This window comes from Vanessa atalanta, chromosome 13 (genome assembly GCF_905147765.1).
Source record: "Vanessa atalanta chromosome 13, ilVanAtal1.2, whole genome shotgun sequence".
NCBI lineage: Eukaryota > Metazoa > Arthropoda > Insecta > Lepidoptera > Nymphalidae > Vanessa > Vanessa atalanta.
In genome coordinates, this window is record NC_061883.1 from 8,064,744 (window position 1) to 8,089,265 (window position 24,522).

General features: G+C 30.9%; 2 protein-coding genes across 4 annotated transcripts; both read left to right on the forward strand.

Annotated features, from left to right (window-relative positions):
- The first annotated feature begins 3,634 nt into the window (after positions 1 to 3,634).
- LOC125068434 (CUE domain-containing protein 1) lies at positions 3,635 to 7,460 on the forward strand. The gene is made up of 3 exons (XM_047677548.1): positions 3,635 to 4,292; positions 6,099 to 6,394; positions 6,781 to 7,460. Exons 1-3 carry the CDS (start codon positions 4,006 to 4,008, stop codon positions 6,945 to 6,947), a joined length of 750 nt encoding a protein of 249 aa, XP_047533504.1. The 5' UTR covers positions 3,635 to 4,005; the 3' UTR covers positions 6,948 to 7,460.
- A 5,630-nt stretch (positions 7,461 to 13,090) lies between these two features.
- On the forward strand, positions 13,091 to 24,366 carry LOC125068480 (metabotropic glutamate receptor 6). Of its 3 annotated transcripts, none has more exons than XM_047677621.1 (3): positions 13,091 to 13,199; positions 20,537 to 21,941; positions 22,998 to 24,366. In XM_047677621.1, exons 2-3 carry the CDS (start codon positions 20,603 to 20,605, stop codon positions 23,114 to 23,116), a joined length of 1,458 nt encoding a protein of 485 aa, XP_047533577.1. In that variant the 5' UTR covers positions 13,091 to 13,199; positions 20,537 to 20,602; the 3' UTR covers positions 23,117 to 24,366. The 3 variants fall into 3 exon arrangements, with proteins under 3 accessions (XP_047533577.1, XP_047533578.1, XP_047533576.1); XM_047677622.1 differs by lacking the exon at positions 22,998 to 24,366 and adding an exon at positions 22,034 to 22,133 and having other exon boundaries at positions 20,537 to 21,946; XM_047677620.1 differs by lacking the exon at positions 13,091 to 13,199 and adding an exon at positions 22,034 to 22,165 and having other exon boundaries at positions 22,998 to 24,351.
- Positions 24,367 to 24,522: the final 156 nt, after the last annotated feature.

Here is a 24,522-nt window from a genome sequence, read left to right on the forward strand (position 1 = left end):
TCGAAATATTAATATTTCACTGAAAAAAATATAAATAAATCAATAACCACATTCCACACAAAAAAATCTATTTTATTAATATACCTAAAAAAAAAATCATATTGTTTGAATAAAAACATGACATTAACATTTTATAAAGTAGAATGAATGTAGAAAAAGTTTTCATAGAAAGTGTTGTTGTCTTTTGGACTGGGTTATTAATGATCCCACTGACAGCAATATTCTGAAGTCAATTTATGTGAATCTGACGTGCCGTCCGGTCCAGTTTAAACTAAATTTTTAGTTGAAATTTTACATGAAGTTTTTTTTCAAAATGTTTTTGTTAATTTAAACAACAAATGTTAATGTTTTGTTTTACAAAGCTTAAAAATAATTTATATTCGAAATTTAATGAGCTTAGACATATTAATATTGACAAATCAAAATTAAATAACTTAGAAACTAGCGGTGTTGATTACAATGCTAATTTGACAAAATTGGCACTTTATGCAAAACCTACTTATTTTAATATGTAGTTACCTCGTACATAATATGTAAGAATTTGTATTGAATAATATCTGGTGTATAACTTCTTAAGGTCTTAAAGAATTCGTACAGAGTCGAACTAATATTATGTCTAAGGGCCAGGGAACATAAGATATAACTAAACCGTTAGAATAGTAGGGGCGCTTAAATATCAAAAGTTAACTTTTGACCTGTGGGTAATTCAAGTAATTGTATCTCGTTAAAAAATAAATCTGAATTTAAGTAACTTGAATTTCTGGATGTATTCAAGACGAAACCGTCAAACGAGGTGTTTTTATATAGTAACAATTTTGTATGTAAGGCTAATCATGAATTATTTCGAAACGGCCTACATGTACAAATTTACATGAGTTGTAAATAATCAAAAATAAATATACGCTGACTAATGTACTTACGTATTGTAAGTGATTACCAAAACAATGCTAGAGTATAAGAAATTATTTACGAAAAAATCTATATTCTGTTTACATGTGTGCCAGTAAGCATTTTATAAGTTATTTTTGTGCTATCGAAACTTATATATGTTTAAAATAACATTTTAAATCGTCTTGTTAGAATAGTATGTTGAAAAACAAATTGGTGTGTAATCATATTATTATTAAGCACTAAATTAGCGACGAATGTGCGATATATTTTATTCTGAAATAAATAAAACATAGACTGTAATTTGTGGTTTTTTTTGTATATTCTTTCATAATGTATGTATTTTTTTTATTTAATAAATTTCCGTCGGTGTTAGAGAAATCCCGCGTGTGCATCGTTATGTGATCTGAAAATAATTTATAAATCAACTTTTGCATGTCACTGCTACTTGGAAAGTAATATATGCAAAAATATGCGCGTCGAAAAAAAAATCTAAGATTTAATAAGGTAAGCTTTTATTAAAACAATATATAAATAAATAAATAATTTAATCAAATCTAACTATAACAATGACGAAACTAAAAATATTTCAAATAGTTTTTATTATAATATAGGAAATATAATTAAATTAAGAATGAGATGACGATAAAGATGATAGTTACTCTGAGAATTATGGAGATATGAGATGTGAACTTCGTTAATAATTCGTATAAACATATTTATTATTTGTTAAAACATTTGTTTGGTGCTGACAGATGTGACGTTACAAAGTCTTGAAAAATCTATACTTATTTGAATACCTTGTTTTTTTTATGAAGAGTAGACTAATTTACGCATGCGGCGTGTAAAATAACAATAGTGAGAAACAACTACACTTAAAAGTCTCAACGCGTTTATTTGCATTCAGCTCTATTTAACAACAAAGTGAATGTCTCTTAGCATGCTGATGGAAACTTCGCTGATATTTAGTATATACCTCATTATATGTATATGCTAGCCAAAGTTTATCTTTACCAATTGTGACTAAAATTATTTTGGGGGGAGCGATTGGAAAAAAAAATAAAGAATTTAGCAATTCCAACACTCGCAAAATGTTGCGATTGAAATGTTGAAATTACAAAATTCTTTATTTGTCTAATATTAAGGGCAAAGGATAAAAATCATCGGTCAAACTTTTTTCTATAAAACATCTTACAAGTTACAGATTCGCAGTCCGTCTAACCATTTTTTTTCATGTGTCCTATCTGAGTACCTAGAGTCACAATACAAAAATTGGACCCTAAACTTGCCCTTCTGCTGCCCTAGACTCTTTGATTTTAATCCGGGAATCAAGATCTATTTGCATAGTGTATTGTTTACTGGCTTGAATATATTTTTTACATATTAATTTACCTAATTCACAATAACCGTAAATTATTCTAAGCAATAAAAATTGTTTAGGAAAAATAACTGTTTAATTCACATCTATTTATAATCGTATTGTAATATATCAGTACAAATCATAACAAAAATAGAAAAATGGATAGCACAAGAAAACTATGATCTTTATAACTATTTTATTTAATATTTATATATATATATATTTAATATTTATGTATATATTATACTTAATAAATATATTTAATCATAATTGAAAATTATTTCATCCTTGATGATAAGATGGGAAATATCATACTTATTTGAAAAAAATCCTATTTATACTGACAGAATACGGTATTTGATTGATTTTTAAAATCCATTTTATATTATTTAGTTTTTTTTTAATTCTAGTACATATTTGCTGAAAAATATCAAATAAAAAATTCCATATTTAAATAGCGCGCGAAAACGCTACTTTGACAATATGGCGCTGCATTGGGGTTGGTGACGTCACTTGCCTGTATCTGTGGCACATATAATCCACATACAGAAGGCAAACAAGATTAACAAGCAAGTGACGTCATCATACACCCGACCAATCGGAGCGTTTTGTGTCACGTGACAAACATTTAAATTAAAGTATTTTTATTAATGGATTTTTTAATAAATTGACTATTATTTTCAACTTTCGTTCATAAATAACCATTTTTAAACTCATAATATCTGATTACAATAATTGACACTTTATTTTTCGCATTGTCAAATAGTCTATTCAGCTTGCCTAGTCCCGGTGGTAGGCCAGTGTTATTTCGTTTGCTTTTTCAACAGTAACCCCTTTTTTATATAACTATGTAATGTTTATTATGAAAATTGTACATAATAATTATTCCTTAAATTCCATCTAGTAGATATCAATTTTTCTAGGAAAAAGTTCTGATAGACATAACATTACTATTCTGTAATGTAATATCAACTCATAATAGGTGATCCCTTAAAAGACTACGACTTTCTCTCCTTTGGATGCAAATACTATGAATATTATAAGTACTAAGTACTAAGTAATCGTAAATTTATTTATCAATAATTTTGCTTCTTTTTTTTTTGTAATTAGAAGAAATTAAAATTCAATGTGTTTTTATCTAGTTTATTACGAATAAAAATTATGCTCTGGATGTTATTGTCTCTAGAAATGTATCGTAAATGTTTATGCTGATGAAATAACTAATACTGGTTTGAAAACGCATAGTAAGCTACTCATAGTGTACGTAAACGTTTTCAATGTTTTGACGCAGTTTCGTAGTATTTATCAATGTCTTGCAACATTGAAAGGTCAAAGTGATGAACGCAATTTACAAACAATGCAACGGGCATGCGCGGCCGGCGGATGAGGGACTAGCATTGCGCGCCGTCGCTGTATCACGCGTTCTCTATTTATATCGACGACTTCACCTCCCCGCGGTTTTCTGCACTCACGCAAGCGCAATGCGCACCTGAAACGCAGAAAGTGAAAATTGCACATCATGGTATCGCTCGGTGTAGGGCGCTGCAATATTGGACAGTGGTTGCAATAGGCAAACTAGCAGCGCGAGGACAAAATCGCCGCGGTGTCCATTGCGCCGCGAGGATGGCTGATGCCTACACGGCACTGGTGCTCTCCGATACTGCGGTAGTCGTACGTCACATAACAGCTGAGTTGCCGGCTAAAGGCGTACGATCGTGACGTCTCTTGTGGATCACGAGCCGCGGGAGGCCGACACCATGGCGTCCACTATGCAGCTCGAGTTCACACAGGCAATGACTGACTTCAAAACTATGTTTCCTGATATGGATGACGATGTTATTGAGGCAGTACTTCGAGCTAATCAGGGAGCGGTGGATGCTACCATTGACCAGCTTTTGGCTATGAGTACAGATAATCAAAACGAAAGACTTCGTTTAGAAATGGAGAGAGTTGAAAGTAGTTCTCCATCAAGACGCAAAGATTTAATTAAAAGAATTTCTCGTGGTGTAGAAAATGGTGAGGACAATGATACTACAGCACTTGTGTAAGTTTATTTAATTACATATCGTACAAATAAACACGTGCTCATAGGCTCTGAGTTGACGTTGAATTACTTGAAACACATATTATATTTTTGAAATACAATTATATTAGATTGTTTTTTCAGTGTTTTATATGAAATACCATTTCCTCTAAAAATGAAAAATTTTAACTCAAATAACATTTATATTTGTATAAGGAATATATTTTGAATTAATTTTAATAGTTAATACTTAATTCACCGATAATATTACTGCCAATTAGAGGTTTTATGTGTTCAACGGGAAGGGGAATAACTTCATACACGCACCTAGAAAATATTGACCATTTACCATATGATGTTTGCGCTTCTGTATTCCGAGTTAGCATATTATGATAGATATATATCTATAGATAGAACCTTGGTAGTATATTATGATATATTTTAAATATAGTTTCATCTTGTAAGGTCAAATAACAGTAAGCTGCTAATAATTAGCTAACTATTATTCTTGCTATTTCAGCTCTTTAATACTATTGTATTAATTTAGTAAGCATACGAAAGATTTCAAAATAATAGTAGATTTAAATAAACGATTCATGAATTGCGCCGAATTTATAAAATGTTAAAGATATTGAAGTAATTAAATTTAAAAATATTTTGATATAGCCTTAGCATAGCCTTTTAGTAAATTTTTAGTAGATAAATCCCGATATAGCTTTATTATACTGTATACACGAATCTATGTGATTCGTGTACATTTATGGCTTTTTAAAAAAAATATTTTATTGGTTAAGCAAGTGAAGCTTAAAACCATTCAATAAAAGAAACATGGAAATTTCTTCAATATTTAATTAATTAATATAAGTCCTAAAAAAGAGTTATAAATAAAAACAAATGAAGCAATCTCATCAATATCCTCTTAGCGAATTTAAAGGTGTTGAAGAAAAATTTCAGCAATATTTTTAAAAGAACTTTATGTAAATATATTTTTATTTTAAATTTGACATTAATTGTCACAATATCAATATAAATTTTAAGGATTTACATGCATATCTCTTAGGGTTAGTGTATTGCTTGACACCAATATTATGCATAGAGCCCATTATCCATAAATCCCAAGCGAACGATCCCGGTTGATTTCTACAAAGTTATGTTATTGCGGAAAACGATTCCAATGTTATTGGTTCATTCAAAAGTTGTAGTTCACTTTAATGCCCCCTGTTTAGGCCCGTGTGGGTGGGATTATATCTTCCACTTAACAATTATACTATGAATTGTGTTGCTTTGTGTCACTGCTTTCTGTCTTTGTGTGTGATGTGTCAAGTAGCATCCTTATAAGCATTAGGTATCGTAACATTCATATACCTTGGTTGTTGGCGCATTGATAGTGGAGAAGTAATTTATACTTTTTGTAGTGTATTTAATTGGCCCACACGTTCATGATAGGCCATCGTGGTCCATTTGCCTTACTACACTAAATAAAATCTAATTATTAGTTTTAGAATATCAAACAAATATAAATAAATAAATATAATATTTGGTTTAATTAACTAGTAAATAAAATAATTACTATTTATAATTATTTATATGTAAGTAATTTTATTTAAATATTTATTAAGAAAGTAAACGTAATTCATGGTCTGGCATTATTACAAAAACTTTTGTTTTGTTTATTGTTTTAGGGTAAAACGAATAAAAACACAAACCTATCGGTTGAGGAGATAGATTTACATAAAATACTTATAAAGGGTTATAGCCTATCGGTTGAGAAGATAATATGAAACTATTTTTGTTTTCCGTAAATTTAAAAACATTTCTTACTTACAGAAACGTTGATAGCGATACAGTACCACTTTCTGTGAAAAGAAAATGGATTCCTCGAATGCTTGGTCCTCTACCTCCTATGTTTCTTCGTATACCGCCAACAACTGATGCCAGAATCGACCTTAGTTTAGACATGGATGACGATCGCATAGCAACATTTTTGCAGAACGAAGAATTTATGGCTGAATTGCGTTGGAATCAGGAATTTATAGCGGCATTGGATAGCGAGCAAGGAAATAAAACTAAATGTCACGATGACGAAGCGGCATTTAAAGAAAGATTAAAAAATATGGGGAAATGTGAGTTAGATTCCACCCTAAATCGTAATATTAGGAATAGTACTAAGATTTTATATAAGATAGCATTATTCGTTGCTATCTTTTTTTAAAATTTTCAACAAAGTTTATTAGTGCCAAGTAAGATTTATTCTTAGCTCAAATTATATTTAATGTTGAATAGTGGTCTACTAAAATTATTTTACATTATTGGATAAACAATATATTTTTAATATAAAGAATTGCAAAATATTACTAGTACTAGGATATATATATGTGTCACATTTTATTTTAAGGATTTATCTAAAATTGACTTGGTGAAATTAATAACTATCGTAACTTACAATTAGTAAACCGATTTTATTTAACACTATTTGATTAGTATCATTAAATGTTAACATATGTTTTAGTGTCACGCAAGAAATTTGCGCAATTATCCAGGATGTTTTCACGTGGTGGATCACGACGTAGCGGTAGTGCGCGCGCGCCCTCACGGGGTCCACCTGACAGCTTACTATTGCAAGAAGAGCACAGCGACGACGATGACCGACCGCAGGCGCAAAATATAAAAATATAATATAACATGTCGTCATTCTATAATGATATCACCACGCTTGAGTGTTTGAAGAAAGACTATTAAGAAGGGCCTTAATGTATTAATTGGAGTTGCACAAGGTTTCGCATAAGACTGGGATTGTTTAGATAAGATCGCATTAGTTTGTTGTTATTGGAAGCCCGTAGAGAGAAGGTTGTATATTGTTAGATTACTATGTTAAATCGAAATACTGATGATGGTTTCCTTAAAGCGATATTCAACGATATCGATAATTTAATTGTAAATAATTGTTGTACGAGCAAATTCCATTAGATAGATCGCTTTGTTCATCCATCGCCTTAAATTATTTTGCCAACGTATTGTTTTCTTATCTTTTTCGACAATATGGTACTAGTACATTAAAATTATATTATTTAGCCTCAATTTTATATTTTTATATGACTAACCACAACCTCTATCATCACACTGCTATGCACTGTTCCTGTATGAAATAGTTGTTCTAAGCCTACACTAGAAATAAATATTTTAGTTTTATCCAACTTTCAATGCTAGTACCAATAATAAAAATATGATAAGTAATCTTGTATTTTTTTTTTCCTCGCTGACCTTTAAAAATTTACTATGAAATTATATACATATAATAAATATAATAACACATAAATAACTTAAGAAGTTATTTTACTTCTTTCTAAATGATAATGAAAGAAAATATCTAATTAAATAATTTGCAAAAAAATTACATACTATTTAACAAGTGCTTAATATAAAATAACATGCGATTTTTTTCGTTAATTTTAACTTAAAATTTGAATATAAGTAAATAGGCACATCAAATGACACATTTTCTTTATTTATATGAATAGTAAAAGATATACAGTACCTATTGTATTTTACATCGCATCGTGACTGATCAATAAGCAACTCATGTAGGGGAGAGAGAAAAACTGCTTTCCTACGCACGTATGTATTATCATGCTTAACGACATGCGACCGTCCAGCCGTAAACATCTTATGCACACGGTTCTGACAGGAAATATCACGCATGGAAATCATATTATTTATTAATAGTAGTTTTTAGTTATAGTTAAGTGTAAATCATTTATTATTGAATCTATTTATGTTTAATTATTGCGTGTGTGCATCTTTAAAGTCTTTCAAAGATAGTGTACCTTCTGCGATAGAGTTGATGTTATACGTATTGAATATACGATAACCTGAAGTTCATGCTTGTTACGTGAATAGTCTAAATTTAAAGCGGACGAAACTACGAAGAGCATTTACATATGTAATAACATTATATACTAAAACCTCCGAAAGCTCTGTATCGTCTAATATATTATAAAATATCGCTCAATCGTGCAAGGCCCATGATGTATATCCACCTTTTAAGTAGTGTTTTCAGGCATTACAAAAACCATCTCCTTCATTGGTATTGCTTATTACTTTTATGATAAATATTTAAGTAATTATTTTCACTGCCTCGTTGGTCTATTGACTAGATATAAGGTCACAGATACCGAGGTTCTGGGTTCAAACCCCAGGTCGGGCTGAATAAGTTATTGGATTTCAGTATCAAAAAATTGTATCAATTTTTTTTCTTTCAAAGCGGCAATAACCTGGCGTGTGGTATTTGAACACTCTCTTGCCTCGGAAGAAAGTAACCCGTTGCTTCTGCAACAGAACTCTTTCCGGTCATGCCTGATTTGCTGTCTCATCGGATGATGGATATACAGTGTAAACTCTTTATAACGTTATCCTTTATAACGATAAACTCCCTATAAAGTAGAAGTGAGCACAACTTGGTTTAAAACCCACATATTGATACACTCATTAGCGATAAAGCCATTCTCTATTACGAAGAAATGTGTTCATATTTTAGACAGTAAATATTTATTATCGGTATTATTGTTTATGTTATGTTATCAGGTAACAAAAGACTAAGCTCCGAAACATCCGAGGTCGATCTAGCTTTTGTTATCCTTAATTGCCTTGATGAAGCCGAATCACCACCAACAATTCAACAAGCACTAGGTGCCACTAAGTTGGTAGATTGTTTTTTGTTGTTTAATCAAGATGATTCCACCACATATATGAATAGAATACATAAAATAATACAAAACAAGTACTGGCATAGCAAAAAACGTCAGACAAAGTTATCAGACTATATGTGTAAACAGTAATTTATAAGCATATTTTATCTAAAACATATTAAAAATTCTTGTTAATTTGGTTCTTTTTTTTTATTAACTCCATATTACGATAACTCTCTATAACGACAAAAAATGCTCAGTCCCTTAAGCTTCGTTATAAAGAGTTTACACTGTACCTATATGTATATAAGCGTGTGCGCTAACACAGGTTAGCTGACTTGTGCACTATAATATATCCTGTATAATTGGCTGGTCCCTCTCGAGTTGGCTGCCTTTACCAAAATATGTCAGGACGACAACATCTTAATCCAAAATTAATTTAATCATATAATAGACCATTAAACACGATCAAATCAAAATATACTTTATCCAAGTACTACAAGTTTTACAAGCACTTTTGAATCGTCATTTCACAAACTATTTAAAGTAAGGCTACAACCGGTTCGGAATGTAGATTCTCCTTTTCAAAATCTAAAAATACAGTCATGTTAGTTAAATACAATTATATTTGTATGTTATGTCTCCTGCCTGGAAGTCAACAAGCATTAACTCCACGCTTTTTTATCATCTGTATAATCTTGTATCGAATAATATGCCTTCTTTACCAATGTATTTTTTACAAATGACTTGAATCTATGGAACGGCAAATTTAAAAATGTGTGCGATGTGATGGTTGATGTATTGATGACATTCTTATATATGAATGTCGACCTTAGCTAATGCCAGGGAGAGAGCGTAGGCATTGACTGGTCAGGCGACAATAATAATATAATATTACAGGAAACATAAGTTCTTATATATATATATATATCATATTACCATTGCCAATGATACACTATGTACTTATGAATATTTTTCAAATTTAAACTCGGCAGCATAAAAAAAATATAAAACTTATTTATTCCTCGGTTTCCCTAAAAAGACTCGAATAGAAGTCTCACGGATAGTATATGCCACACTACCAATGTTTGTTTTTACAAACATTTGTTTTATATATTTTATTTTTTTATATTATTATAAATTAATAGACTCCTAAAATATACTCAGATATCTGCAAGTTGCTTTTTTGAAGAATGTCATATATTTTAACCATCTTCAAATTTACCTATGACGTTAGTTAAACATTAATTAATATTCTATAGCTTGAATTATTTTTAGATTATTCATATTGCAAGAAGAACACCCCTTTTGTCATGCCTTTATAATATTTTTTCTAGTAATATATATAAGTATACTTTGGTTTCTAAAATGCAATTTTTGAGCGTTTTTGTAGAACGCTACTTTAATAGTAGATACATATAGTAAGGCAGAATTTCATCCAACTCAAGCTGGTTTATTCACCATGTTTTACTTTACTTCCTGGAACGAAATGAATAACACGTAAAAAACATAAATAATAAACACAAATGAAGTACAAAAAACGCATTGAGTCAAATAAATGAAATTTAAGTTTTTGTAATTTTATTTAGGGTAAAAATAAGTTTACGAGTACTTATAGCTAACATGTGTACCTCCTCGTGTAGACGTAGAGTATATCTATACTAATATTGTAAATGCAAAAGTAACCTATGTGTGTCTGTTGTTCTTTCACGGCCAAACCATGAACCGCAAGTTTCAAAAGCAAGGAAGGTTGAGGATTTTTATGCCTAACAACTTGCGACCAATCCCTGAACGCGAGCGAAGCCACAGTAAATAACAGTAAGTATCTAATAAAAATTAGAAGACTGAGAGAAACTGTATGAGAGACTAAAATTGACACTCCATATAATATGTATTTTAATGAATATAGAAAATAGGATTCTAATACTAGTTTCCGCCCGCTAATTTGCTCGCGTGTGGGCGAAGGGGGTTTGTCTGCGAGTTAAGGATAAAAAGTAACCTATGTGTATTCCAGACTATAATAATCTATCTCCGTTCTAAATTTAATTCAGATCTATTATGATGTTCTGGCGGGATTGAGTAACTAAGATCCATCCAAACTTTCGCATATATAATATTAGTAAGAAGAAATGAGTGACTCTTCGCTATTTAAAAAAACCAACAATTAAGTAATTAAAACAAGTAAATAGACGTCAAAAATAAGATAAATGGTGCGTGGTGAATAGATCGGTAGCTGAAACTACACGTGCCTGGCGACGCGTAACGCGAAAGTATCGTCTTCTAAGTAAAGACTTCAACGCTATGCACTGTTTATTTACTGGTAACCTAAGTTTTATAGGCACTTCGGGAATTTGATTTCTTTTGTTATTATTTTTTCTTTACCAAAATCTAATGATATATAAAATATATTATAAAATTTTGAGAAATTCGCTTTTATTATATTTAAAAATATATATACATATATGTGTACCTATTTTTTATCTTTTAATTTTTTCTAGTTGGTACCCAGTATAATAAGTATGTTTAACAAGCGAAGTAGAAAGAAGAGAACTAAGTACCTACTTAAAGATATTTTAACGGATATTTGTATTTATTCATATATCCTGTATTAAAACGATCTGAGCAAAGTAGTCGATGCAACTACTAGTCAAGACAACATTAAAACGAGTTGTCTACTCAGGTGTTTATATAGCATATATACGCAGCAACGAGATAAATATTCTACTCTATGTAGAAAAAATCTTAAGTTTATTTTATAGGTTACATCTAACAAGATTATGTTTTTCTTTATTCATTAAATCATAATTTAAAATTTAATCTTGCAAATTCTATATTTATTCAATTAAATTTATTCCTTTACATGATATAAGTTAAAAATATTTGATAAATTGGCTATCAATTACAATTATAATATAAAACGTATACACCAAGATAATTATATGTAATATTTTACTAAATATTAATTAAGACGTTTTAGTTATAAGCAATTAATTATTTAAAATAAATTTTGTTGAAACGTCCGGAGCCATAACTCCGTGGCAAAAATAAGTAAAGTAAATTACTAAAAAATGTTTTCTAGTATCATATTTTATGTGAAATTTATGATTATGATTATCTACTTAATATTTATTTTGCTTTACATACATATGTAAAGCATAACATCATATAAAACATATTTATATACATAAAAGTTTATATTATAAATTGATTTCTGTTTAAGAAATAAACAGTTTAATATTCGTAATATATTTTTTTCATAAAACCGGTTGTACCTACTGAGATTCCATAAAAAGCGAAAAGCTTAAAGCTCATAAGAATAAAAATGTAGCGACATTATAACCAGCAAACTCACATCATACGATCATATTAAACTCTGTTTTTAAAACAAAGTGGTATATAAGTTTTGTTATTTGTTATAAAAGAGATTTGAATATATAGATGCGAATTTGATGGCTATTCCCATAGATACAAACAAGTTTTACCTATATATTTCTAAGTATATATACTTATGTAGTAGTAGGTATTATTTATTCTGTACTTACATATATTTTATTTGATGAGAGAAAACTTATAACGATGTTAAGAAAAAATAATTATTACTGATACAGAATATGTTCACAACAAATAATCAGGATTAAAACGAATGCCGAAAAAATGTTGTGTTTACTTTCTATCTAGAGTAAAGAAATATTTTACGCACACTACTTTTTACAATGTAACTGTTCTTTAACATATAAATCTATGTTAATTGTTTGCTTAATTATAAATAATAAATTCCCATTAAAAACATTTATCTATTAATTGTTATTTAAAACAAATGTTATTTAATGTTCACGTATTACTAACCTTTTTGTATGACAGGGTTGACAAAAAATCGTTCACATTTATTCTATAAGATCTTAAAACCATCCATATTTAACTAAGATTTCGTGTATGAATAAATAATTGTAGTCTCTCTGAACTTACCTGCACTTGACCCTGCCATCCAAACCATGAGCCATCACACAAAACAGTCGTCTTGACAAAGTCACTCGTGCGCTTGGAGCTTGAAATGTGCTCGCGCATCGCGCACGTGCATCCGTCACGCTTCGCGGATACTCGGATATTCGTTTAGTTTGTTCTTGGACTTGGTGCCATTCGTGCGCAAGTGAGCTTAACCGCGCAGTGATTATGAAAATTCGGTGTTGAATTCCATGATTCCATGTAATGTTTTTAAATTGAAAACGAAAGAAAATATCGAACTGTGAGTATTAATGTTTTTATAGCCTTATTTAATTTAGTATTTTCTAATAGCCATATATATGTCTTTCATATCGGAAGAATTAGAAAAGTTTATGTTATATACTTAACAAAAGTCCATTAAGCTAATCTACACATATTTCAAACTTTTCAAAAAACAAAACAAAAGGTTTTCCAAACGCATATTTCAATCATAAGAGAAGAGCTTATAAACTAGATACTATTTATCTTCTGAGTAAGAATTTATTCGAAGAAGATCAGATACAATAAATATAAAAATTATTTAATGACCAAAATTTAATAGTATATTTGTTATTTGTTGTTATAAATGTACCTAAACTAATCAGGTTTGTACAGAAGTTATTTTAAAAGTAACTATTAAAGGTAGTTATTAAGTAGATAATAGCTCGTTTCTGCTTTTAACGTAACTAGAGTTTAGGAAGACAATAATAATGTAATCCATTATCATAATTGTTATAATCAATTTCTGTCACTAATCACTAAATCGAGAGAGGCTGACACTGCATTTATGCGACTCTTACATCGATTAAGCTGTTTGGAAATTTTACTTTCGTTTATATAATTTATTTATTTCGGATGATCGTAGCAAATTGTTTTTATGTAAGTTTTTGAACAAACAATATACATTTCATTGTGAAAAAATAATTTAAAAACCTTAAAATTTAGACTTACAAAATAATAATCCCATCTACGCAAGCACTTTTTAACCTTTCTGTCATATTTATTTGTAGTAATTCATTGATTATTATTATTATCTAACATTATCTAACACTTTAACTAAATAAATAATAAATAAAGAGTATTGATTCATAAAATAAGATTTTCATATATTACATGTAGAAAAGCCGAGTTGGTCCAGTGGCTAGAACATATAAGTCATAATGGAAGATTGCGAGTTAAAATCCGGGCAAGCGGCGCTGAGTTTTCATGTGCTTAATATTTTTTACAATTACGACCATGTAGGTCGTGGTTGGTGAGAAAAACATAATGCGATAACTTGTATAAACCAGTATTTTAATATTATCTGTTTAATATCTGTGTCTATATTTTACTTTAATTTAATTTAAAAATTATATTTTAAGGATTTCTTTGAGATACGTATAGAGAAGAAGGCCATTTCTAAGATTAAATTAGGTATGTAGTTTAATATAGATTTCCATATCACGCGAATACACCTATTAGTTTGTGAAAAGAGTAATCTTTTATCCACTTGGATTTTAAATATGAGACAAAACTCCAATAAAATGACGATAGTAGGGTACGCAGTATTTTAATCATATTCTAAAATAAAACGTCTTGAATTTGTTTACTTAAAACAATATTTCATTAAATCGAAACAAACAACCTGTCTACGATTATATGAAATAAATATATTATATAAACGAAAGTAAAATTTCCATAAAGCTTAAACGACGTTAGAGTCGCATTAATGCAGTGTCAGCCTCTCTCGAATTAGTGATCAGTGACAGAAATTGATTACAATAATTATGATAACGGATTGCATTATTATTGTCTTAATCAATACTAATTACGTTAAAAGCACAAACGAGTTCTCAATATTATTATTAATAACTATAAGTTGAGTTACTTTTAAAAGGACTGTTATACAAGCCCGATTAGTTTCTACATAGGTTTGTATAAGGCAGGTGATTTATAGTCCAAAGTGTTCACTTTTTAATTTTATTGTATCTGATCTGTATTGAATAAATTATTATCGTTGTGTTACCTAATATTTCAATAAAAATAAAAATAAATATGATAGATATTTTTGGAAATAAAAGCTAGTGATAACACCTACAAAGGCTTGTTTTTATTGTTTCCGAAAAGAAAAGTTAATGCTATATATGTATGCAAATATATGTACAAAGTATAAAAACAATGTCGCTGTCCATCGACTGAATGCTTAGATCTTTTAAACTACGCAAAAGGTAAAAATTTTAATTTCTAATTTTTAATTCAATTAAATTTTAAAATTCAATTAAATTTTAGAACATATCTTTTTACGTAATCGGTGTTACCTTCTGTCGTCTAATATATCAGTTCAGGACGAACGTTGTGCTGAATGAACCTCTTGACTGTACATTCTCCGCAAATATACCTAGGTGGTGTGAGGTTTCCGCGCGGCAAATTTACCGGTAACGCCCAATCGAGCTAAGTCAACGACGCGTAAGTAAATCCCACCTTTTATGACAAGGAAATATGTTGCTTATCAATATAAAAATAAAGATAATAAATATAAAAAAATATTTCTCACTCATTTTAACGTATTAAACCTGGTTAAATAGTACCTAATTATAATTATTTTTTTTATTAAATAATTATATGAATTTGGCACCTCCTTGAATATTGCTGCCGCCCGGTGCATTATTGCCCTCGAGGCTGAAAATAATCGTATTGAGTATTAAGTGCTATTTAAATCTCTATTTTTTAGACCTAGAGATAACGAGTAATCACGATTACTCGTTATCTCTTTTTTCGTTGCAATTCATTATCTAAATATCAATAAAGCTATTTTGGACTTCTTAATACGGTTTAATAATATACGATGATAAACGTTTCAAACTAGTCACTTTTTCTTATATTTTATCTGTATAGGTATAAGAAAAATTAAATGAGGTGTCATCTGTAATTTCAAACAAGGGTATTTTTTTATGAAAACTAAAACAACGAAAATTTTATTTTTTATCTGTCTGTTCGTTCTGGGTGTTCAACAAGGGTAAAAATTACAATTGGAAATTAGATAGGAAGTATTACTAGGTAGGTACGTACCGTTTAGTCTTTATTTCATCACAATCATTTAAATCTATCAAAGTTATAATTAACTTACAAGTTTACGTACATATATTTTTATCATGTATATACTTTCTCAGTTTTTTTTTGTTTCTAATTTATATTGTAAGTGTTTTATATATTTTGTATCATTCCGTATTTTTTTGTATATAAAATCCAAATTTCATGCGGGTAAATCCATTGGCGTAACTAGTGTTATAAACTCAATTGGCGAGTTTAGTTAATTGGTTTAGCTAGTAGTCGTATTCACGCTAAAGTATAAGAATATCAAGATATTATTAGCTTTCACTAATACACAATTACAGACTGCATTTTATTACAGCTAGTAAATGATTGTGTTGTACTAAAGTGCTAAATTGTAATATCTTACAATGTAAAAGAAAACAAACATAAATATTAGTACTACAAAATGCATCCCATCAACCCAGCAACCGTGATTAATAAATTCTTTTTTACTTATATACTAGTTCATTTATATGACTTTGTTTATTTTACATATCTTCGTGATTAATTTTGTTTTCGTCTAAATATGAGAAACTTGTAAGAGGAAGGCATTGATAGTGACAAATAAACACTCACATATTTTTCTCACTTGGTGATTTATAATATTACAACATTAAAATTAAGATAAATTTAAAATAAATTACGTTAACTTACAAATTAAGATCATTAAAAATTACAAAACTTTCCTTATTAAAATAATAATTATAATGCCATATTTCAATTCTCACTAAACGATACAATAAGCCGTTAATTATGCAAGCTAAATTTAGTGTTAAATAATTCTTGGTAAGTGCGGAATGTGACATGGCAGTCTTCTCAATCAGTTCAGCCGAGTTTCACCCAGAGTATTCACGCTGTTACTTTTACAACGCGCGGCCGCACATGACAACGCTCTGTTTCCTTGGGTCTCATTGTCATGTAATACGTTGTTTGATGGAAAACTTTGACTTTCCACTCCTTATAACTTATTCCTTGTGTAAACGCGATAGATCGATTAAGCCACGCTTCATTGCCATTGTTTGTGGTTTTATTTGTCTATAATAGGTTTTATATATTCCAGTCTGTATGGCTTGTAGATTGCCAAAGGGAAAGCACCTCTTACTTCAAGTTAAGTTATTGGTGATTGTCTTACTTCGTTAATGGTGGTTTAAAACATAAAGTAGAACTTATTGTTTATTTTTTATTTACTCGCATTGTATACTCAGTCCTCAAGTAATTTTGGACATTTTGTTGGCGATTTAAAAAGCCCATATTATTTAATAACATAATCAGCTTGTATCGCTCCTTAGAATGGATTACACTATGGTGTGCCCATAATATTTGTAGACATATAAGTACCTACATACTATTTAATATCATTAGGATATAGTAAAAAAAATTAAATAAATTATTAACGTATAATATAACTAATTATTTAGAATTTCCAACTCTTCCGATTCATAGAAGGCTTGAGTATTGATATAGGTAATCTTAAAATTTAACTAAGATGGATAGAAATAAAAATGACAAGACATCGCCATCAATCACCCTTTTACGTTTATTCTTTTTCGTATTTCTGGCAAACAAAACCGCTTCGAAAATTAACGCAAATTCTAAAAAACTCTCGTTACTTACGGATCATAAATCAAAGCATTGTCTATTTTATAAATTGTAAATTTTACTTTTACTTTGCTAAATTCTTTATCGTATGACTCGTGAGGACTTCGTATAAAGTATATTAATATTCCTTATATGTTATTAATCACTTAAAAGTAATTTTAAAACCCAATTAAATATAAGAAACAACGCAAAAGCATCCATTGATCATTTTTTATAGAGTTCGTGTTCTAAAGTGGATGGAAATAACTCTGGTTGGTTGAAGCCTAAAGAGCCACAAATCAGGTATCACGAGCGTTGTAGATAGGTAATATTTTTTATAGAGATCACGATCACGACTTGCAAACAGCACATAAATATGTACCTACAAATAAATTATAGAATAGACGTCTATTAAAAGATGTACATGATTAAATAAAAACTGGTTATCGATTAATTTAACCTTATAAGTAAATGTTTTATGAATGTATGTAATTCGTTAAGTATTTTTAATTGACAGCGTTTTATTTAATATGTATTTACTGAAATAAAACATATTTCTAAAAAGAAAATCAAATATATGAAAACAAAAAATAAAAGTAGAACATAGTTATGATTACCAAAAATCATTAGTCTATTTACTTTTTGAATAACTTATTAAATACGTTAATATGCTACATCTTCTTAAATATGCTAAAAAAGGATAATAACATAATACAATACTAACGATATGATAATGATGCGAATCCATCATTACATCTCGCTACACCTCAATCTAACGTCATATATGATTATTGTAATTTTATTGCAAATTTATAGTCTTATTAATTGATATAAGTACTTACTTATGTATTTTAATAAATGTTAAAAGTAATTTTGTTACTAACGACTTGTAGCGTAATAAAAATCAGTATTACTACAAACATGCGTAGTGTTACAAAAGATTTGGCTATGATTTTTCATCTGGATAACATGACTGAATACCGTTGCGGCCATCATTTGCCGGCGCGGTCGAGATCGAGTGCCCCAAGCCGAGGTCCGCAGTCCACACCGTTACTTTAGCGCCAAATCTGTCTACAATATGCTCCATGTACATACTTTGATTCGGATAAGAAGTTTAAAGTCACGATCCGGTTCGCAGAGCTGTCTGCGTAATCTCGAGCCTGACTTAGAAGCTTCCTTGTATGGCACCGATGCATATTTTAAGTTTATCACAATTTGCGACTAACGTTGATCTTTAACTTACGTTTATCGGAACGATGTTGAGTTGCGAGAACTTAGTTACTCTTCCTGATCATTAAATGAAATAAATAAGCCTTTGTTTGGCTTTAACTATGTCTATTTACCGAAAAATTTTCAAAATTTTAAATAAGTAGGTGCATACAAATGTAAAAATAAACAGCGTGATCTAACGTATAAGTTTTATTTGTGAAATTATTAAATTTGGGAATATTCACTAGTAATGGGATTATTATTAGTAGTAGTAGTTAGTTGTAGTAGTAATACTATTAGTATTTGAATTAAAATAGCGTAAATGAATACCAATGGTTGTTTGCATCATTTTTTATTTTATTGTCAAAAATGTTGGTCCTTATATTTTTGACAAGAAACAAAGACTTATAATTTTAGCAACATTTGAACTTATTAATCCCAAAATAAATTATTGCCTATATTGTCTTTGTCCGTATCAGATTATTACAGACTCATCGTTTTTGACCAAAAAATTAAACCAGATTATTTTACTATTATTATTTAGTGAGTTACGTAGTTACGTATTCTGTTCAAGGATCATTTTATCATTCGGAAAATATGTTTTCTATTAAGACTGTATTTGTATTTCTACTCTAATACATATGAATTTAAGAAATAAAATTATAATAACTGGAAACTAGTAAGTTGTTGCCATGCGCAGGTAACTCACTTGTACCGACAGTGTCCCTTGGGGATGAGAATTAATACGTTCGTTGCCCCTGTCGGACCAACGATCGTAGTCCTGTGTCTCCTATACTATTTCTGTACACACAAGTAAATTTCATCACCACAAATAGACTTATGTATAAGAAGCTGTCGCGTGACTGCGTTCAAATGCGCTTCGATTATGGAACGACATAAGATTTATATAAATATTACAAATACTTGTATGTCAATAGTATACTTACCTTAACTAAATATTTTTTTTTATGTTTAAATTTAACTAATACCATCCGTGCTTTAATTAAATTCGTTTTTACGCAGGATAATACTTTTTTAAAGATTGCTATTTATGTAGGTATTTTTTGAAAATTTCAAATGTAAGCGGGCAAAGAGATTACCAAGTTCAATGATATAAAGTTACAGGGGTAAACAGTTACCCCTGTAATAAATATTATAATTGGTGTTATTTGTTATGTTACGCAATGTTTTGCGATATAATAAATGATTAGTTAAGCATGATACACACTCAGACGGGCTGGCACAATGTCATTTCATTCAGTTGTTTTATCTATTATTTCTTCCTATTTATTACCAAAGTATTTAGAATGTAGGTACTTATAATCGACTCCTTTGTGTCTAAACACTTTCCTAAAAAATATTATTTCACATTTAATCCTGACGACAGTCGTCGATTTTTTTTAAATACCTAAATGATAAAAATAATTATTTATGTATAATTTTTTATTTTAATTATCCAAAACTTAAAACAATCCGATTTAACTATTTAGAATACATCTTTAATATTTTTTATAAGTAAGTAAGTAAATAAATAGAATGTATCTAAAAATATATATTTTTAACTTTTCGAAACGAAAAATTATAAAAAGAAAATTAGCAAGTTAGGGTGCCTAGAGGTGCAAGGCGACCAGTAAACCGGTTTAACCGGGAGATTCTTTGTTTGGTTATCGCGAAGTCGGGACGTCGCGACTTGTAGCGGACACCTTGTCGCCTGACTGACGGCACGTTTATCACTTTCAGAGACAAAGCGACGAGTGCGGATGTGTCGACAACGAAAAACGGGCAGCTGAAGGCCGGCCCGGCCTGATGGCGAACATAGCAGTGCGCACACTACTCGTGACGGCATTTTTGGCCACTGTTGCGGATGCTGGCGCGGCACGTTTTGGCGATCGTTTGGCACCCCGCGTGCCGGCTCCTTATGCACCCCGCAATGCGCCTGCAGCGCAACACTACGTTGATAATGAAGATGACGATTTATACGAACAAGATTATGATGAGCACGACAACCATAATGAAGATGATCCACCATTAGAAACAAAGCAACCACAGAGTCCACCTCGACGACCAACGCGTACAGAAGCTCATCGCCTCGAAATGAGCACTGAATATTTTGTGATACCTGAGCGCCCATCACCGGTTCCCTTACCATCATCAACCTCGCGCACAGTTACTATATCAACGATACGGCCGTCGAATACAACGCCAGCCCAGATATCACCATCACACAAAGTCACCATACTAAGAGATGAATCTTGGGCAGTACCTATATTAGCATTAGCTTGTGCAAGCATGGTCGTGATTGGTGGTTTTGAAGCATTTATTGTATGGGGTGCAAGTAAAAAGGCACCCAGTCAAAGGCACTTGCTTTTGGGACAAAGCTTGCTATTGGGACTATTTACGTGTGCAGCTACGGCTGCACTGTTTACCGCTGCACCCACTGCATTTACCTGTGGTGCCGTTCGATTTGGCACAGGCGTTGCCTACGTAATAGTGTTTGCATCACTTCTTGTAAAATGTGTCTTCCTATTAAGTTTAAATGGTGGAGTATACTTACCTGCAGCATACCAAGGATTGTTATTATTTTTTGCTGTAATGATCCAAGTGGCCATTGGTGCACAATGGTTAGGTGGTTCACCCCCACGAGTGGCATTTGGAGCATCAAAATGTGATTCACCTCTATCAGATTTACTGCTTTCATTGTGCTATGCAGCATTTTTAATCGCAGTTGTTTGTGGAGTAGCTCTGCGATCGCGGGGTATACGCGACAACTACAGAGAAGCGACACACATTGCAGGAGCCGGAGGTGCAACTGCCGCAGTGTGGATCTGTTGGATAGCAGCAGCCCTAGGAGCACCTGAACAACATCGGGAAGCATGTGTTGCGGCAGGATTAATAGGCACATGTGTTGTAGTATTTGCGCTAATGTTTGCGCCAAAAGGACGACGCCTAGCGGCATTAGGTCGAGAGGGTCGATGGGATGCTGACCGAGAAGAGGGACTCAGTTCAATAGGCGCGGGTGGTTCCGGTTACTCCCCATCTTTTTTCCATTTCAAACCAGTCAAGTATGGTATGGTGTCAGCTGCAGCTCCTGGACCAGCTCTGCCACCTATGCTCGACCGCAAGGAACCCCCTGCTCAGCCAGCCGGTTAGTTAAGTATCTAAAATGCGCTAATAAGTGAGAACTAGCGCTTTTACGCACTGGGATTATACAGCAGATTCAAAAACTTTATTTTGCAGATCCATTCGGAGCTAAATTCGCTGGTTCACTTCTGCACGCACGCTCACTGTGTCCTCCGCCACACTACCCACTGCACCCACTAACGCATTATCACTACAATTTTCCGCCTTATCATTACCTTCTACCGCCAGGTAATAGCACTTTTAAAATATAAGTACATAAATTCAGATATTTTTATTAAATAAAATAATAAGTGATGTACCTATGATAAAAGATACCTGTAATTATAAAGATAAAGTATAGAAACAACCTGAAAATGTTGATTGGCAAAGGCCTCCTCTCCTTTTGAGGGAAAGGTTTAGAGATTATTCCACCACGCTGCCTTAATACGGCTTATTGGATACACTTTTCTATATGTTATAATATAAATAACTTGTTGAGGTTTCAACGAAAAATTTTACCTACTTAAATGAGAGTATCATTCAAATTTTTATATTTCATGTAATTTACATAAATACTTGAATTGAAATATGTAAAAACGTAGATATAAAACATACTTAATAGATTGTAAACGGTTAATATATGAATAAATTTATACCTATTATTAGCAGCATACTCTACATCTGAACTAACTATTGACCTTAATATTATCATTATATCTTGGTTGTACAAAATCTCTTTTTTCGGTTTTATTTATAACTTATAATTTATAATGGGTTCAAAAATTAATGTTACATACAAATAAAAATAATAATAGTTCACAAATACCTGTTATAGTATTATATAGTCATAAGCTATATATTTTTTTATATACTCAAATTTAATATTTTATTTTAGCGTTACTTTTACACAAAATATTACATTAATATTACGGGAACAACTTAGTGTAATTTATCTCGGGAGGCTACTCAAGAATTTAATATTAGAACAGTTACCAATAGACTGAATTCAGACTATTTTTTAGTAAATATAGGTAGATTTTACTTTTATTTCGCAAAGAACTAACATCTATATAACTTACAGGCGTGATGATGCGTCCGGAGGAGGGCAACGTGTACACGAGCGTAGAGCCCACCTTCAGCAGCAACCCCAACGTCTTCTTCCAACGGACAGAGCCGTTGCACGTCGGCATGATGTACTGAGCCTCTGGCAAACCAGCGTTCCAACGCGAACAGTGAGATTTGACAGTGCAACTGCTAGTCACTACTTGGTAATTGTTATGCATTAGTAGCATTCTGTACCAAATTTGATAACGGAACATTAACTATTGTATTACAACGCTTCTGTCACAGTATTTCTGATATGAACGATATAAGCCAGAGATATGAAACTTGGCATACCTAGTTAAGGATTGTTATGACCCAATGCCAAATTATAGATATGAATGAATCCCATCGAGTGTCGAAGTATCAAAATAAGCTAGTACCAATCACTTTTCCTACACTTTTAATTTAACTTGTATTCACTAAATAACTAATTAAAGGTATCCAGCCTAGTTACATCCAGGAATGTCTCAATCCAGGGTGCAGGGGGTGTTAAAGACTTGGGTGCCATGCTTTGGGGGGCGCCTCGCCAATGATGGTCAAGTCTTGAAACAGAGGTGAGGTGCCCCAGAAGGTCTCTTTAAAATGATTTGGGGGAGGGAAGACTGCCAGAACACTGATGCGCCCTGGCGCTTGTTGTGCTTAAGACATGGCTGGTTACACCTAAAGTATTCCTCAGAAAACCTAAAAAATTGGTAACTTTAAAAAAATATGGCAGTATTCATCATGAAAATAAATTATAAGTATTGTATTGTAGGCTTATTGCTATAGTATTAGTGAACTTGTTCCAAACTGCACTGTCATATAAATTCGAATAATTGAGAGCTTCTGTTATATAAGTGAAAGCGTTAATCTAGTTTCAGTATATAATATATTAAACAGCCATGATACGGAACACTTATTTTGCGGAGGCAATTCCCCAGTGAATTTAAATATTTACAATTTAAAACTATATATTAGTGTGAAATTGTATAATTTCGCATTTACTGTTTCATATATTCAATTCATACATAGGTCGCAATTAATTTTAATCTCAAACTCTTGAAAGTTGTTATTGTACTAAATTATGAGTTAATACTATGTTTGCTTTTAAAAAGCTTTTAATGATTTTTAACATATAATCGCAAAAAATTTTGCAGAACTCATATGTAAGAATCTATGACAATCTGAATAAAATTAAATTTCATTAAAATCATTGCAAGATTCAACACAATTTTTTAATGGTCATAAATACTAATAGATAATATAAAATATCTCAATACTTTTACCTTATTATACTCTACCTAAATTTTATACATTCCAATTATGTACATTCTTGTACAACTGTATAGTTAGTATGTAATTTAAAAATAAACAAGATTCAAAAATTGACCATATATTACAACAATTTCATTTGTAAAATTTAACATTGTGATTTTAACATTATATGACCCACCCCTTGAGAACATGTATTATTTAGTTCCAATTAGTTTTATTTTTAGATGTAAGGTTATGTTAGATCATTG